At 52.5% G+C, this 15383-nt stretch overlaps 2 protein-coding genes across 6 annotated transcripts in view; one reads left to right on the forward strand and one right to left on the reverse strand.

Moving 5' to 3' along the window:
- Nucleotides 1–3702, forward strand: part of MPND (MPN domain containing) — a 39775-nt gene extending 36073 nt beyond the window's left edge. Inside the window, exons 3-14 of the mRNA XM_072357276.1 lie at nucleotides 159–402; nucleotides 820–1047; nucleotides 1406–1556; nucleotides 1685–1769; nucleotides 1847–1943; nucleotides 2045–2117; nucleotides 2183–2259; nucleotides 2346–2514; nucleotides 2585–2655; nucleotides 2742–2831; nucleotides 2958–3050; nucleotides 3128–3702. Of these exons, the coding sequence (XP_072213377.1) occupies nucleotides 159–402; nucleotides 820–1047; nucleotides 1406–1556; nucleotides 1685–1769; nucleotides 1847–1943; nucleotides 2045–2117; nucleotides 2183–2259; nucleotides 2346–2514; nucleotides 2585–2655; nucleotides 2742–2831; nucleotides 2958–3050; nucleotides 3128–3214 (1465 nt within the window). The 3' untranslated portion in view covers nucleotides 3215–3702. The remainder of the gene's footprint in view (nucleotides 1–158; nucleotides 403–819; nucleotides 1048–1405; nucleotides 1557–1684; nucleotides 1770–1846; nucleotides 1944–2044; nucleotides 2118–2182; nucleotides 2260–2345; nucleotides 2515–2584; nucleotides 2656–2741; nucleotides 2832–2957; nucleotides 3051–3127) is intronic.
- On the reverse strand, nucleotides 3703–15345 carry LOC140262754 (scaffold attachment factor B1-like). 5 transcript variants are annotated; one of them, XM_072357283.1, is made up of 21 exons: nucleotides 14985–15345; nucleotides 14503–14590; nucleotides 13789–13853; nucleotides 13424–13702; nucleotides 12955–13017; nucleotides 12817–12844; nucleotides 11420–11918; nucleotides 10938–10987; nucleotides 10497–10597; nucleotides 9805–9954; nucleotides 9607–9707; nucleotides 8559–8704; nucleotides 8133–8221; nucleotides 7482–7618; nucleotides 6603–6893; nucleotides 5964–6101; nucleotides 5608–5647; nucleotides 4990–5111; nucleotides 4367–4479; nucleotides 4095–4161; nucleotides 3703–3865 (listed from the first exon to the last, which is right to left on the reverse strand). In XM_072357283.1, the coding sequence occupies exons 1-21, from the start codon at nucleotides 15171–15173 to the stop codon at nucleotides 3739–3741; spliced, it is 2883 nt and encodes a 960-aa protein (XP_072213384.1). In that variant the 5' UTR covers nucleotides 15174–15345; the 3' UTR covers nucleotides 3703–3738. The 5 variants fall into 5 exon arrangements, 3 of the variants coding, with proteins under 3 accessions (XP_072213384.1, XP_072213383.1, XP_072213382.1); XM_072357282.1 differs by lacking the exon at nucleotides 14985–15345 and adding an exon at nucleotides 14749–14861; XR_011905863.1 differs by lacking the exon at nucleotides 4367–4479 and having other exon boundaries at nucleotides 14985–15318.
- Between the last annotated feature and the right edge of the window lie 38 nt (nucleotides 15346–15383).

The raw sequence follows: 15383 nt of genomic DNA on the forward strand, positions 1-15383 counted from the left end.
TGTATCCCCACCTCCCGTCTCACCCCCTCTGTGTTCACACCCCCATCTGGCCCCATTCCCACCCAGCGCTGCCCTCCGCGTCTCCCCCTGTTTGGAGACACCCAAAGGCGCCGCCCCCCAAGCGGTGGGGAAACCCCATTTGGGGGGGGGTGACACAGTCTCTGTCCTCACCCCCCCGCAGCGCTGGCGGCCGCCTCCCCCAGCGGGGATGAGTGCGCAGAGGAGGAGGAGGACGAGCTGGAGCCGGGGCTGGATGAGGCTGAGCCGGAGCCTGAGAGCGGGGCCAGGGCAGCGGGGGGGGCCCGGGGGGCCGTGCTCACACGTCGGGGCATCACTCTGCGTGTGCTGCTCCGGGACGGGCTGCTGGAGCCGGGACGGGGCGTCCTCTCCATCTATTACCTGGTGGGGGCAGCGGGGACGGGGTGATGGGACACGGGTAGGGACATGGAGGGGACGCTGGTGGGGACGTGGATGGGGATGTGGATGCTGGGTGTGGGTGGAGATGTGATAGGAACGCAGATGGGGACACGGAGATGGGGTTGTGAATGGGGTCAGGGTTCTATGACAAGGATGGGGAGATGGCAGCGGGGCTATGGATGAAGATGGAGGTTGGGAAATGAATGGGGACGATGGTGATAGGGACAGGGATGGGATGGGGATGGGACAGGGATAGGACTTGGATGAGATGGGGATGGGATGGGGATGGAACATGGATGGAACATGGATGGGATGGGGATGGGACATGGATGGGACATGGATGAGATGGGGATGGGACGGGATGCGGACACAGCCCATCTCAGCCCTCCCCGCTCCTCCCAGGGCAAGAAGTTTGTGGGTGACCTTGGTGCGGACGGGGCCATCACGTGGCAGGAGACGGGGCAGGTGTTCGGCTCCCCCAGCGCCTGGGCCACGCACTGCAAGCGCCTGGTCAACCCCGCCAAGAAGTCGGGCTGCGGATGGGCCTCCGTGCGCTACAAGGGGCAGCGGCTGGACCAGTACAAGGCCGCGTGGCTGCGCCGGCACCAGCCCCACGTGCCCAGCGACGAGGTGGGAACCCAACTGTGTCCCCAACGAGGGGCCTGGGGTGTCCCTGTGGGTGTCCACAGTGAGGTGCCTTAAGCTCCAGTTGGTGTCTCCAAGGACAGACCTTGAGGGGTCTCAAGGGGTCCCCGTGGGTAGCCCAGGGCCTGGGGTGTCCCCAAGGAGCTCCTTTGGGTGTCCATAGGGAGATGCATAAGGTCTCTGTGGATGTTCCCACGGTGTCTCAGGTCCCCCTTGGTGTCCCCAAGATGCCCTTCAGCCTCGCGTGTCCCAAGGAGGTGCCTCGGGGGGTCCCCATTGATGTCCCCAAAGAGGGTCCCTGGGCTGGGCACGGCCCTCAGCCCCTCGTGCTGCTCTGCTGCAGGCACTGCCCAGTGAGGGTGAGGAGGATGAGCTGCCCGAGGAGGAGGAGGAGGAGAACGGGGACGGCCGCCCGCCCGCAGCGGAGCTGGCAGCCACCAAAAGGATGGAGGAGAAGAGCAAGAAGCTGCCGGGCCGCAGTGCAGCAGAGCAGGGTGAGCAGCAATGGGGGGAACAACGGGGCTGCAGCGGTGACAATGGGGAGAGAGCGGTGATGGTAAGGGGGTGACAGGGGTGCTAATGGGGATGCCGTGGTGGTAACGGGGTGCTGTGTGCTGTACAGAGCCCACCCCTCCAGGGAAGAGGCTGGAGAGCAAAGCCCGGCTGCCCGTCCGCTATTGCACGCTGGGCACACGAGACGCAGCCAGGTAGGGACCCCCAGCATCACCTCGGTCAGCCCTATGGGGGGGGAGGGCTGGGGGCAGCGGGGCTGCGTCCCTTGCAGGAACCCACAGACCCTGGTGGAGGTGACGTCCTTCGCCGCCATCAACAAGTTCCAGCCCTTCAACGTGGCCATCTCCAGCAACGTCCTCCTGCTGCTGGTGCGTCCCCTGCCCCGGGGGGGGATTTAGGATCCCCTTTAGGATCCCCCTTTTAGGATCCCCCTCTTAGGACCCCCTGGGCACATTCCCTTTTCCTTTAGGACTTCCACAGCCACCTGACGCGCAGTGAAGTGGTGGGTTACCTGGGGGGCCGCTGGGACACCAACACACAGTGTAGGTAATGGGGAATGGGGGGGGGGGAGCAGCCCCTGGCACAACCAACCCCCCCATCCCCGCAGTGCTGACGGTGCTGCGCGCTTTCCCGTGCCGGAGCCGCCTGGGTGACGCTGAGGCCGCGGGCGCAGTGGAGGAGGAGGTGATGTAACACCCCACTGCCCCCCAATGTCCCCCCAACCAACCTGTGCTGCCATGGGGGGGTCTGATGCTCCCCACACCTCCCAGATCTGCCAGAGCCTGTTCCTGCGCGGGCTGTCCTTGGTGGGCTGGTACCACAGTCACCCCTTCAGCCCCGCGCTGCCCTCCCTGCATGACATCGACGCGCAGATGGATTACCAGCTCAAACTGCAGGGCAGCGGGAATGGCTTCCAGCCCTGCCTGGCCCTCATCTGCGGTAAGGACCCAGCCCTGGGGGGGCCCATGGGGCTGCAGCCCCCCCCATCAGCCCCCATCTCTCCCCCCAGGGCCGTACTATGCTGGGAACCCCGGCGTGGAGTCCAAGATCGCGCCCTTCTGGGTGATGCCACCGCCGGAGGTGAGCGGCCCCCATCCCCTCATGGTGGTCCCACTGCAGGGCCAGGTGGGTGACCCCATAGGCGACCCTAATCCCCTCTCAACCAGCAACGGCCTAACGACTACGGCATCCCCATGGAGGTGGAGGTGACCTACATCCAGGATGGCTTCCTCACCAACGACGTCCTGCAGGAGATGGTGAGCGTGGGGCAGGAGCCGCGCCCTCACCCCCAAACCCACCCCAACCTTAGGGACAACCTCCCCTCTGCCCTTGTTTGCTGTGGGATCCGGGGAAGGAGCGCTCAGCCCCAGCGCCATCCCCAGAACCTGCTGGTGGAGTTCTACAAAGGAGCCCCAGACCTGGTGAAGTTCCAGGAGCTGTGGAGCCAGGAGCAGACCTACCTGGATAAGCTGAAGGTGGGTGAGGCGCTGTCTGAGTGCCCGGCTCCTCCCAGGAGCCATCAGTTGGGTTTTACTGTTCCTCTCCTCCCCAGGGCTCCCTGGCCTCGCGCAGCCCCAAGGACCAGAGCTTCGCCCACATCCTGGAGCAGATCTACGTCCTGCTGAGGCACAGCAGCTGAGCAGGAGCCGCACTGCGGGATGCAGCATCGCCTGCTGCGCCAGGGAGCCAACGGGAGGACCCAGAAGCAGCAGCTGGGGGCACAGGGGCAGGGCAGGGCTGGGGGGGCTCCTGGGGGCCCAACACTCTTCTGGTGTAACATAACAGGGGGAGATGAACGAGGAAGCGCAGTCTCACCTCCTACACAGAGATGGATCCCTCCGGCCCAGAGCTGCCCTCAGAGCTTCGTTCATTCCACGCCTGCACCCCACGGGAAGGAGGAGCCGTTTCATCGCCATCAACTGCTTTTATTGTTGTGGAAAAATGGAATGTTTCACCAACAGAAACGTCAGCGCTGACCGAGAACACGTTGGGAACAAAGGAGGGAACCAGTCGGCTGAACTGATGGAGCGATAGTTGGGCAGCAGTCCTGCTATTCCGGCATCACAAACCCGAGCTGACCCTGCTTAATAAAATCCACCCCCACCGTGGTTTTGTATTAAAAATAGATATTTTTGTCTATAGATCTGTGGACTTTAAGCGCTCTCAGTAGCGGCGGGCGAAGCGCGGTTCGGTCGCTCTGTGTGTCCGCTCCTGGCCTGCAAACCCCCCCTGCACTGCAGCACTCGGCGCCACCTGGCTCTGGTTTGGGCCCTGTGTGAATCCTCCCCGCCTACAAAGGAGAGCAGACAGGTTGGCAGCGGGCCGGGGGGGGGGCAGCACATCCCACAGCAGGCAGCTGTTTCTGTTTCGATTTGGGGTGTTTTTTTCCCCCCTTACTGGGGAAGCCAGACTTGAGCTGACCCACAAGCTCGGCTCTGCCCTTTGGAGGGGGGCTCTGCCCTTTGGAGGGGTGTTGCTGCTTTAATTCAGACCTGGTGTAACGAGGGGCGGCTCCTTACCCTGCCATCCCTCCGCGGTGCATCGCATGGCCTGGTCCCAGCTGACCAGGCGCTCCTCGATCACCACCTGAGCACAAGAAACAAGAGAAAGCAACGGTGTGGGGAGGAGAAAGGCCTTGCTGTCGTCCTACCAGAAAAGCCAGCTGGTCCCCAGAGTTTGATTTGCTTTCTCAGTAATGCTGTTAAGGTCTGCAGGCTTTAATTACCACCAGAAGTTCAGCAGCAGTAATTGATAGAAAGACCACGATCACACTGGGAAGCAGCAAGTGTACCTTGCCATCTCTCATGATCCCGTCCCATCATTCCTCCAGCCACACTGCCCTGCCATGAACGATCTTGATGCCCCTCTAACTTTCGACCATGATCTCCCCAGTCACGTCCATCTCTTAAAAAAATAAAAGAAAATCTTCTAGGTGCGTCCCCCCCGTTGATGTGTCGGCGCAGGAGGCGTCGCTCACAGACAGACCCGTGTGTTTAGTGTGCAACAGAGCAGGTTAGACGTGCACCAACCAACCAACCACCGCTCCCCTGCCTGCACAAACCCAACGTCACCCATGGGATACATCCAGCCTGAGCACTGACCAGCAGAGAAGCCACCAGCACGGCTCAGCTCCCCCCCGCTACCTCCATCTGCCTGATTCTACCTATGAGTGCTACTGCTGCAGGCAGGTCTACCCCTGGGGCAGCTAACAGCCCTGAGCCTCATCTGTATAAGGGAAGCTGCTTACAGAGAGCCCCCTTCGCCCTGAAATTCCTCGTGCTCAAAGAGAGGCTCAAAGGAACCATGAGAACGGAGTGGCACCGTGACAGCGCTCCTACCAGCACCCTCTGAGGGTTCACCCGCTGCCAGAACGACGCACCAACACGACGCTGCCCTCAAACACTGAGCACTAACCGGGTCTGCGGGGGAATCCCTCTCCCTTCGGTCATCCTCCGCTCAGACCCGTAACCGCCCCAACCCTCACGGGATTCCCGCGCATGGCGCTCGGGCCCTCCGTGCCGCTCATCCGGGTAATGCTGGAAGGCAAGCAGGACAGTTACAGCGTGAGCTCGCAGGCATTTCACACCCCAACAGCAACACCGCAGCTCCACGCAAGGTGCTGTGAGATACAGCAACAGGACACAGAGCAGCAGCTGCCCCGTGCCTCACTGGCCCCACGGCTGCACCTTCTGCACGTCACTCCAGGCAGCAGTTTGGTTTCACAGCACAGCTCGTGCCCCACTTGGTGGGTGCAGGCTTTTCTTTTAACAGAACGTCTGCCCTTTCCTTCCCCCTGAAGAGCATCTCTTTGGACGAGTGTTACAGAGCTGCCATATCACAGAGCCAGGAATCTGTCACCACACCTCATCTCATGGCCAGAACAGGCAGCACAGCTCCCAGCACTCAGGACCCACTGGTGGAACACTGGTTGGCCTTAAGCCCAGCAGCAGTTTCATTTAAGAACAGGTAACACTGTGCTGCTGCTGCTTTGGAATGCGTGTAAAATGAAGCCATGATGTGGATGGGACCCACCTGCCCGTCTCGGTCTGGTATTCCTCTTGAACCTTCTCTTCTGCAAGGAAAACAAGTTTCAGTTAAACCAACAGTCATAATCCACAAGCTGCACATGGACCTTTGCAATTGGAAGGCTGTAAGGCTGAGAACCCAGCACCTGTTCAGCTGTAACGTACTGAAATTGGCTTTGGTTTCAGTAGACATGCATACAAAGAGACCAAAGACACAGGACTGCAAAGGATGCATGAAATCAGATTCAAGAAAAGGATGAAGCTCGGTTGTTTGTTTTCAGCACTGTTCACATCACAAGTAAAGCAGAAAGACACCGAGTTTCCTTCAGAGTATGGGAAGGAGAGCCCCTGTCCTGTGCTGACCTGTCCAAGGAGTGATCCTGGTATCGGCCACGATCCCTGTGGTCGAAGTCATGGAAGCGGTCCTGGCGCACAAACTCAGAGTGGTATCTGTCATCCAAGGCCATTCGCTTCGCCTCTGGCCAGTATGGATCATCTCGCCTGCAAGAAAGGAAACCAACCTTGTACAGATCTCCTTACTTGATCTCTTGAGCGAGACCTTGAGATCAAAGCGCACTCAGTCCCATTATTCTAACAGTTCTTTTTGATCTGTAATTAAAACCTCAGGACTGGAGTCAGCTGCATCAGCGCCACGTGAAAAGCAGAACCTCAGCAGGGGCAGACATGAGAACAAGCACCTCCTGCTGGCACCCCTGCTTTATGGCTTGGATTCCCAGAACCAAATTGGAGAAGATCTCCAAGATGAAGTTCAACCATCAGCACAACGCACTGGGCGCATCACTGAGCCACGTCCCCCAGTGCCATTCACACACGTCCTCAATACCCACAGGGATGGAGACTCCACCTGGGCAGCCATTCCAAAAACTGACCACCCTCTCCATGAAGAAATTCTGCCTCGTTTCCAATCTAAGCCTCCAGCGCAGCCTGACACTGTTTTCTTGCATCCTCCAGAGAGCCTGGTGTCTCACTGCAGTTAGTTACCTGCCATCATCATAGGGCCTTCTCATTGCTGACCGCCGCTCCTGCTCGTAGCGCAGCTGCTCCTGCTGACGCCGCAGCTCTTCCCTCTCCCGCTGGATTCGTTCCTGCTCTCTCCTCCTCTCCTGTTCGATGTGCATCCTTTCCCTCTCCAATCTCTCCCTCTCCAAGCGCTCTCTGTCCAGACGCTGCCTTTGAAATTCAAGTCTCTCCCTCTCTCTCTGCAGCCTCTGCCTTTCATCCCGTTCGTGCATGGCCTGAAGGCGCTGCTCTCGTTCTCTCCTTTCTCTCTCTCTAATTGAAAACAAGACATTTGTTTTTCACTCAATTATCTCCAGTGGAGGCTTAACTGCTCATTTTTGGTGCTTCTGTTAGTTCACCTTTCAAAACACAAATTACATTCTTCTCACTACATGATTAAATATAAACAATCTCTCTTCAACCAAACCAGAGCCGCTTAATAGGAGTCCAAAGGAAGTTAAGCATCCTAGGTCAGTAAGGTGGTTCCTGCTCTAAGTTGGGCTGAGAAAGTTTAGGTAGAGCATGGAGTGTCCTAACACAGAGCTCTGATAAAGGAAGCGTTTCAGAGGTCTTTAAAAACCCTCAGACAGAACACAAACATTAGGAATGCTCAGTTCTGTCTAAGCAGAGCTCAATTCTGACTAAGCAGAACACGTGAGCTGGGAGTGCCTACAGAAGTGATCACTCACAACAGCCTCCTCAGAAGCACAGGCTTAGAGATGACCAGTTTCAGTACAACAGGCCTTCACTGCTCTGCACAGCAGCTCAGAGTGACCTGAGCTAGAGATGCAGAAGGGCCCACACCGAACCCAGTTTGAACCACAGCTGGGGGACACACAGAGCAGTGCTCCCAGCACTCACCGGCGCCGCTCCGTCTCCCTGATCTCCCGCTCTCTCTGCCGCTGCCTCTCGCGCTCGCGCTGCTCTTTGATTTTATCAAACGATAAGATATCCTGCTTCTCCTTGCTCTCAGATTTGCGGTCCTGGCTCTTTGTGCTCTGAGTCAAATCAAAGCAATACGTTTAGCTGAACACAGAGCACTTCCAGCCAGAATTCCCAGGCAAAACACCCACTTTGTGTCGACTCAGAACACTCACAGCCTCCCAGAGGTGAACAACGTGGCAATTACAGAGAAGTCAGGGAGAAGCACCCAGACTTTGGCTAGACCTTCCAGTCAGTGTGAGTGCGCATAAATATTAGAGACACATGACCTCCCTTGCGCTGGTGGTAAATGATACAGCACTGTAAAGGTCACCGGGCACCACACTCGAATTGGATCATCTTAACACCACTGGCAGATTACATTTCTACTTCCTCAGCTACAGCAGCAGTGACTGCGAGGTGAGGCACCAGCATTTACCTTCACAGCACAATTAATGCCTCAATGCTTCCTAAAATATCACTGAAGTTCAACTGCTCCCCACACACAAGGCAAAAAACCCTGCAGCCACAACACAGGTAAAGTTATTCACACCTGCTTTTACAGAGAAGAGTCCACAAAGTCGTGCTTACCCTCTCTTTGGAAGCAGATGTTTTCACACTAATAACGGGTTCTCCTTTAGATTTATCCATGACCACAGTCCTCTCAGTTCCTCGGCTTGCTAGAAAGGAATGGCACACAAGAATAAATACTCCAGATGTTCAAAAAATCTTGTGAGGATTTTAAGCCATCAAGATTCTTAGATGACTGGTGCAAGAATGTATCCATGACTTAAACAGCCTGCCAACCACGTGCAAGCTGGGGGAGAGGGCACTGAATCCATCGTGACATCAGAGTGAAGCACTCTCTAGCAGAGATGGAGGTTACAAGAAAGCAAACTTCAGTCTGTGTTTACGTCTGCAGATCCCACACTGTCGCCACAGCTGATGAACTACAAACTTCTTCAAAGCTGCTCATACTGCATCAATACTGTACAAGGAGTGCACTTGTGAACACACCTGATTTGCTCGCCCTGGATCGATCGGAGGCCCCAGCCTTCTGCTCCTCTTTCTCTTTCCCTTCCTTCTCATCCTTTGAATCTTTCTCTGATTTCTTCGCATCGTCTTTTTTGTCAGCCTTCTCCTCCTTTTTAACACCAACAGACCTGCAGGCAAACTTTGTGTTAATACAAGGCCTGACAAAAAGTGCTGAGTTACCACTGATAGAGTCAAAACAAAAAAGCATTCCAAACACCACTTCCATGCTGCCAAGCACTGACAGCGTGCCAGGCTGTACGTGTGCACGTGCTGCAGAGCAGCAAACAACACTGAACTAAGGCTGCCTCAAAGCGAGAAACTACAGATGACCCTTCTCGGTATCTGGAGAGTGAGTGCTAGAAATACAAATCTTCTCTGCTGCAATTAAGTTCATGCATGGCACAGGGAGAAGGGGCTCACCCAACTGCAGGCTGAGCTCCACTTACAAGAGAAGCTTTCACAAACAAGTACTTCTGCATCTGATGTGAGTTCAGCCTGCAGCTCCTTTACCAGATCTTTGGTTACTTTATGAGGTAATAAAGCAAAATGCCCCTTTCAAAAGGAAAAGGCCACGTGAAAAACAAAGTATGGGAACACTGCTTACTCATCATTGGGTCTATCAGAAAACAGACAGGTTACCAGGAAGATTTGTCAGTTCAGTCATAGTGGTCATGGCAGCCTTAATGATTCTAAGACCATTTAATCCAACCACCGTAGAGCAGAACAAACCCAAACCAGATGAGAGGACAAAATTCTGATTAAAAAAATACTGGTTGATGTGGCATTATCTCACACAGCTGGTGTGCTTTGTCACAGAACACTAAAGCTCCCCTGCTTTGTAACAGAGAGCCCATTAAGATGCATTTCTGGCTGTTTATCCAGTATGACTCTCACTCCAGATGCAGCAAGCAGCAGATCACGACTTACTGCAATTATTGTCCCCTTTTCTCACGTGGCTGCGTTTCAAATGAGGGCTCTTTAAACACAGGAAAATAGACATTAAAAAAAAAGAACACACAAAACAATTTACTTCTCAGATTTGGAATCTGCAGAATGGTGCCTGTCTTTTTCCTTCCGTGCTTCGCCTTCCTTTCTGTCTGAAGGCTTTTTCCCAGCTGGTTCATTTTTGGCCTAGAATTTCAGCAAGAAGCGTTTTTAACAATAAAACACAGGCATTAAAATTCCACCTTTCGTTCCAACATCCTGCCACGTGAGCGCTACCGCCGACCTTTTCCACTGAAATCATCTTCCCGTGCAGCTCTGTCCTGTGGAGGTGATTGATACATTTGGTGGCTTCTTCAGACGTGGACATGGTCACAAAGCCGTAGCAGCGCGCACCGGGACTGCGAGCATTTGTCACCACTTTGGCACCAACCACCTGCAGGGAAAAGAAGACATTCTGTGTTTGTGGAAACAAGGGCAAACTAAACCTATCCAACCATGTGAGCAGCTCTGTTTATTGGCGATAGCAGTGTGGACTCAGTTTTAATGCAGAGGAAACATTCCTGGCATGCAGTGCTTCACTGGCACTCTAACACAGCAGTACCAAGCTCATCTCAGAGGCAGTAAAGGATGGGATATTATTTTAACCTGGTGCAAACACTGCTGGGCCAACAGTGCTCTACAAGTGCCTCAGCTAATCTTGACTTCACTAAACATCCAAGAACCCGGAGATGGTTTGGAAGAGACCAGAGAATCACAGAATGGCCTGGGTTAAAAAGAACCACAGTGATCAACTCATTTCACCCCCTGCTGTGTGCAGGGTCACCAACCAGCAGACCAGGCTGCCTAAAGTTGCAGGACTGATTTGATGAAGTTCAACACTTAGAACACCCTGTCATTAGAAAAAGTAGAAGCTGAGTTCTAGGTCACCCCATGAAACACATTGACTGTCTGCCAGCACACACATCCACGACGCACCTTCCCATATTTGCTGAAGAGATTCTTCAAGTCTGTCGCTCTCGTAGAGGATGAGAGGCCGCTGACCCACAGATTCCTGCCAGAACCACTGCCAGCACGGCCTGAGGGAAGGGAAACAGCCACACATAAAACCAAACCAGTTAAGAAAGAACTTGACAGTGAGAAAACAGCTCCACTTTCTCCCCTCTTGCTTAAGCCTATTTCACCACAATGTTAATTTCACCCCATTCAAACCATTTCCACTTAAAACCAGCAGATAAACCACAGCCTTCAACAATTAACTTTTGAACTCTACATCTGAATAGCCTTGGTGAGTTCTCACCTACACACAGGTCTCCTTACATGTTAATCACTTTGAAGAGAACATCAAAGTATTCAGTGTTAAAACAAGACAGACTTTTTTCAGATTACATTCATATTCCTTGAAGGAAAGCAGCATACCTTTCTCATCTTTGGAGGCTTGCTTTGTATCTCTGTCCTCCTCCACAGGGCTAAAGACAAAACAGCACATTATTCAACCAAGCCGAAGACAAAGTAAGTTTAGATTGCACACTAGAATTTCATACCTACCAGTAAAAATTATTTCTGAAATAAAAGGAACCACTGCAAATTTTTGGAAGAGTGACTGGAAATATGGGACTTGTATACTTAAGAAGACAATTAATGCTGCTCTGCAGATGACAGAAATTAGAGTAATTTAATAAAACAACCTTTGAAGGTTGAGGAAGGAAAGAAATCAAACCCTCTGCGTTTAAAAACAAAAACAACAACAATTGTGCACAAGGAGAAATCAAACCGATTCTTTAGGAACAGGCTACAATTTCAGCAGGCCTGGTGGCCAATTGAAGGCAACGGCTTATTGGCATCGCTTAACGACCCGTGACAAAAGATAGCATCTGGTCTAGAACGGAGAAAAAACAAACCTCTTTTTCTGATCACCGCCCTCACTGGCTGAGGACTCTTTAGTAGCGGGGCATTCCTCTGAATTAGCTTTGTCTTCTGTTTTCTTGGCATCTTCTTTGCTAGCTTTGCCTTCCGCACCTGCGCCTCTCTCCGCTGTTTCCCCACTAGAGGCTTCCAGGCCTTGGCAGCGCTTGCTACTCTGATCGCTTACGCTCTCTACTCCTACAGAGGCAGAGTCCAGCTTCTCTTCCTCTATTGTCTGTTCACTTGTCTCCCCTTTTGCTACAACTAAACGCTTTGCCTCCTTCCTTGCCATAGCTTGTGCCGATTTGCTGTCCAAATCTAAAGCATCTTCCTCCGACTGAGCGGCAGCAAGAGCGTCCTCTTCCTCTGCTAGCCTCTTGCCTGGCACCACGTTACTTGCTTCCTGTGCATCTGGCTGCTCCGCTTCACACGCTTCTTCGTTAAGGAGCTCAGATTTACAAGTTTCCCCCAAAATGTCGAGTATTTTCTCATTTTCTACGGATTTAACAGGAATAGAATGGCACAAGGTTTAATCACCAGGGAAATACAGCAATCACAAACGTGGAACTGGCATGGCTGCCACACTAACACCAAGAGAACGGCTAAGCTACACAGAGATTGGAAAACCCTAGTGTACACAGTGTTACAAGTCCTACCTCACTGCACTCTGACACGCTACTGCATCAGCCCTCACACGTTAACAGGGAAGAAAAATGCCCCCCCAGATTTAACAAAAACCTTCTGGCTCATCCTTGATCCTCTTTGTGGAATCGTTCCGCTCTGTTTCTTCTCTAGTTAGTTCGCTTCCACAGTCCAAGACGCTCAACATAGCAAAGCACTGAGAGTTCAATTTCCAGCTTCCTGAGGCGTTCTTTTAGCAGACAGTCCAACATGAAACCTGGGCTTCTTCTGACCGCAGTTGGGTGCGTTTGCAGTCCAGAAACCAACAGTGATCTGTAGGATGTTCCCGTGACAGCACTGTATTCCTCCTTTCGATGTCCAGCCACTCTTCACCTTCTGCTCTGTCCCACAGCTTCGTATGCCCTGCACTCCTGTATTCATGCTCACAGAACTAGGGTACAGCGTGATATCACAAGATCTGTTTTAGGTTCAGAACCTTCATGTCTTTAAGGCTCGCTCTTTTACTCCTCTGTAGTTCTACAGAACTATTTTGTCAAGTTAAAAGTTTCCAAACAGTATTTATACACAGATCTGGTGATATGACTGGGTTTCCAATCTCTATGACCCTGCATGACCTGGATTCTCCATCATAATAACGTACACTACAATAACGTATTTAAAAGGAAACAGGGATACAAAAAAGATTCAATGAAGAATTTAACTGCTTCAAAGCCCTGGATTTGGTTTGGTTTAATTTTTTTAACAACAGTACCTGGCTCCAAAGGCAGCTCTTCGATTTCCTGTGGGGAAGAGAAATATTTTATGTTACTTTTTAGGGTTTACATTATTTACGAAGATTATATGAGACGTATCAGAGCTTTGCACTTGTAAAGAACAGGTCACCATTTACCTTTATTTCAATTAATTCAGACGAAGCAGCATCAAAACTGTTTCCGACATCTTCAACCTCCACCTGGAGAAAGTGCAGAACAAACACCTCGTTATCTATCAAGTAATGATACTAGAAGTGAAAGATGGATGAGAAATGCAAGGCTGGAAATGACTTTCACTGGCAACTGATGTTACACAAAGATGAGAACAGATGCATAAAGTGATGCACTTCAAAACATGAAAATATTGCTTCCCAGACTCCATATGACACATATGTCCATATGATGCATACAAAACACACCGGAGCATTGAAAATCCAGAATGCTATTACGTAAAGGAATAAGAAGCAACGATGAAGAGAAGCAGTAGAAACCCAATGGCTCCAACTACTCCTTAACTACTGCTTCACTACTGAATTTGAAAAGCAAAACAAAACAGTCATGTAACAACAAAAAACACCCGATTCCACACACATAAGAGGTACATACCATCATTACTGGGATTTCTCTTGATTCTTCCTTCATGTCTGAGTATTGTGGGGATGCCTCCAGGTTCCCCACAGTGTAGTCTGCAGGCTGATCGGGAAGTTCTTTCATTTCTGCATCAGTGTTTTCTTTACTATCAGACAGTGAGTCAAGAATGTGATCAGCACTGTAATCCTCTCCGCAATCTACAGCATTGCCGTTATCTATTTCAGCTTCATCTAACACACTAATATCCATCATGTCAATATCTTGCAAGGTATCTAAACTTGCTTCAATATCCTCCTGTAAAAAGAAAAGCATATTAAAAAAATCATTGTAGCTTAGAAACAACACTGTTAAGTCTTCGCTTCCAACACAGCTCCATATACCTGTCCATCTCCAGAATCCTCTTCCAGGCCGTTGTCTTCAGCTCCCTCTTCGTCTGGTCTGCGTCCTAAGGGCATTGTTAGAATGTGAAATATATATATTTGTCACTTTTTGAGATACATACTTTCACACTACATGTAATTCCATCCCACTTGGCTATCCGCTTCCTCCTCATTTTCCAAAATCAAATGGTTTTATGCTTTCTATACCAGTAAAACAGCACAGTGTGAGCTCTGACGTGGGTTTGGAGCACCACTGTGCACCCCTTACATCTGACTGAGTAGAAATAGCGGATGAGGGGAAACGGTTTTAAAATGAGACAGGGAAGGTTTAGGTTGGATCTTAGGAGGAAGATTTGCACCCACAGGGTGGTGATGCACTGGAACAGGTTGCCCAAGAAGGCTGTGGATCCCTGCAGGCATTCAAGGCCAGGCTGGATGTGGCTCTGGGCGGCCTGGGCTGGAAAGAGATGAACACTGTGGTCCCTTTCAACCCAGGCCATTGTAGGATAAGAAGGAAAACTATCAGTATCCAAATCTGCTATGCACTGTGATTGCAAAGCATTCAGCAGCAGCGCCACAATTAAACTGAGCGCTTTTCCAGAAGGAAAAGCAAATGGAGGTGGAAAAAAAAATAGCGAGATTCTGGTAAATGGATAATAACTATTAGAAATCCCAAAGAGAAGAGGGGTTGAAATCTCCCTAAACCCCAAGTACCTTTGCTGCTTCTTTTCGGAGTTCTCTTGCTTGTGTTTTCAGAGATCACGGGTATTTCGTCAGGATTCCCCCCTTCCTCCTCTATGGCCTATGGGGGGGAACAGGCAGAGATAGGTACTGAGATGGCAGGGCCTTGATGCACCAGGGAGCATCCGCATCCCTGGAGGCGTTCAGAGCTGCACAGATGTGGTACTGAGAGCAGATGGGGTTGGAAAAGCCCTCTCAGACCATCGAGCCCGACCTTACCGGCTGTATAACTCAATACAACTCAACCTGTACGTCCACCCCAAGCCTCGCATCGCCCCCACAGCGTTTCGCAGCGCCGAACCCCGCGCTGTGCCGCAGCTCCATCATGGCGCAGCCCCGCTCCCCTCAGCGCCGCTTTGGCGCCATTTTCCCCCCCCCCGCCGCTCGCGCACCACGTGACCCCCTTCCCCTCCCCCCCCCTTTCCCCTCCCCTCCCCCCCCGCAGTCCCTCTCACCTTCCGGAGCCGCTCGCTCAGGACGCTCTTATTCCCACCGCTGTCCAAACTGCGGCGCTTCAGCTCCGCCCGCAGATCGATGACCCGCAGTTCGCTCAGCCGCCTCGTTTCAGGTTCGGATCCCGGCGTTCCGCAGCCGCTCAGAGCCACGTATTCGCCCTGCCCGGCCGCTGAGTGACCGTCCGCCATGGGGCCGTTGTTTCGATTACAAACGACGGGGTGAAAACAAGGGCCGGAATCGCGGTCACAACACAAAATGGTGGCGAAAGCGCTGAGGAGAAGGGAGGGGAGGGAGGGAGGGAGCGCAGCCCGCACGCGCGGAGAGCCCACAGCGGAGACTGAGGGGCGCCGCGCATGCGCAGCGAAGACACCGCACGCTCGGTAGATGCGCAGGCGCGG

This window comes from Excalfactoria chinensis, chromosome 26, assembly GCF_039878825.1.
Source record: "Excalfactoria chinensis isolate bCotChi1 chromosome 26, bCotChi1.hap2, whole genome shotgun sequence".
In the NCBI taxonomy this organism is placed as follows: Eukaryota; Metazoa; Chordata; class Aves; order Galliformes; family Phasianidae; genus Excalfactoria; species Excalfactoria chinensis.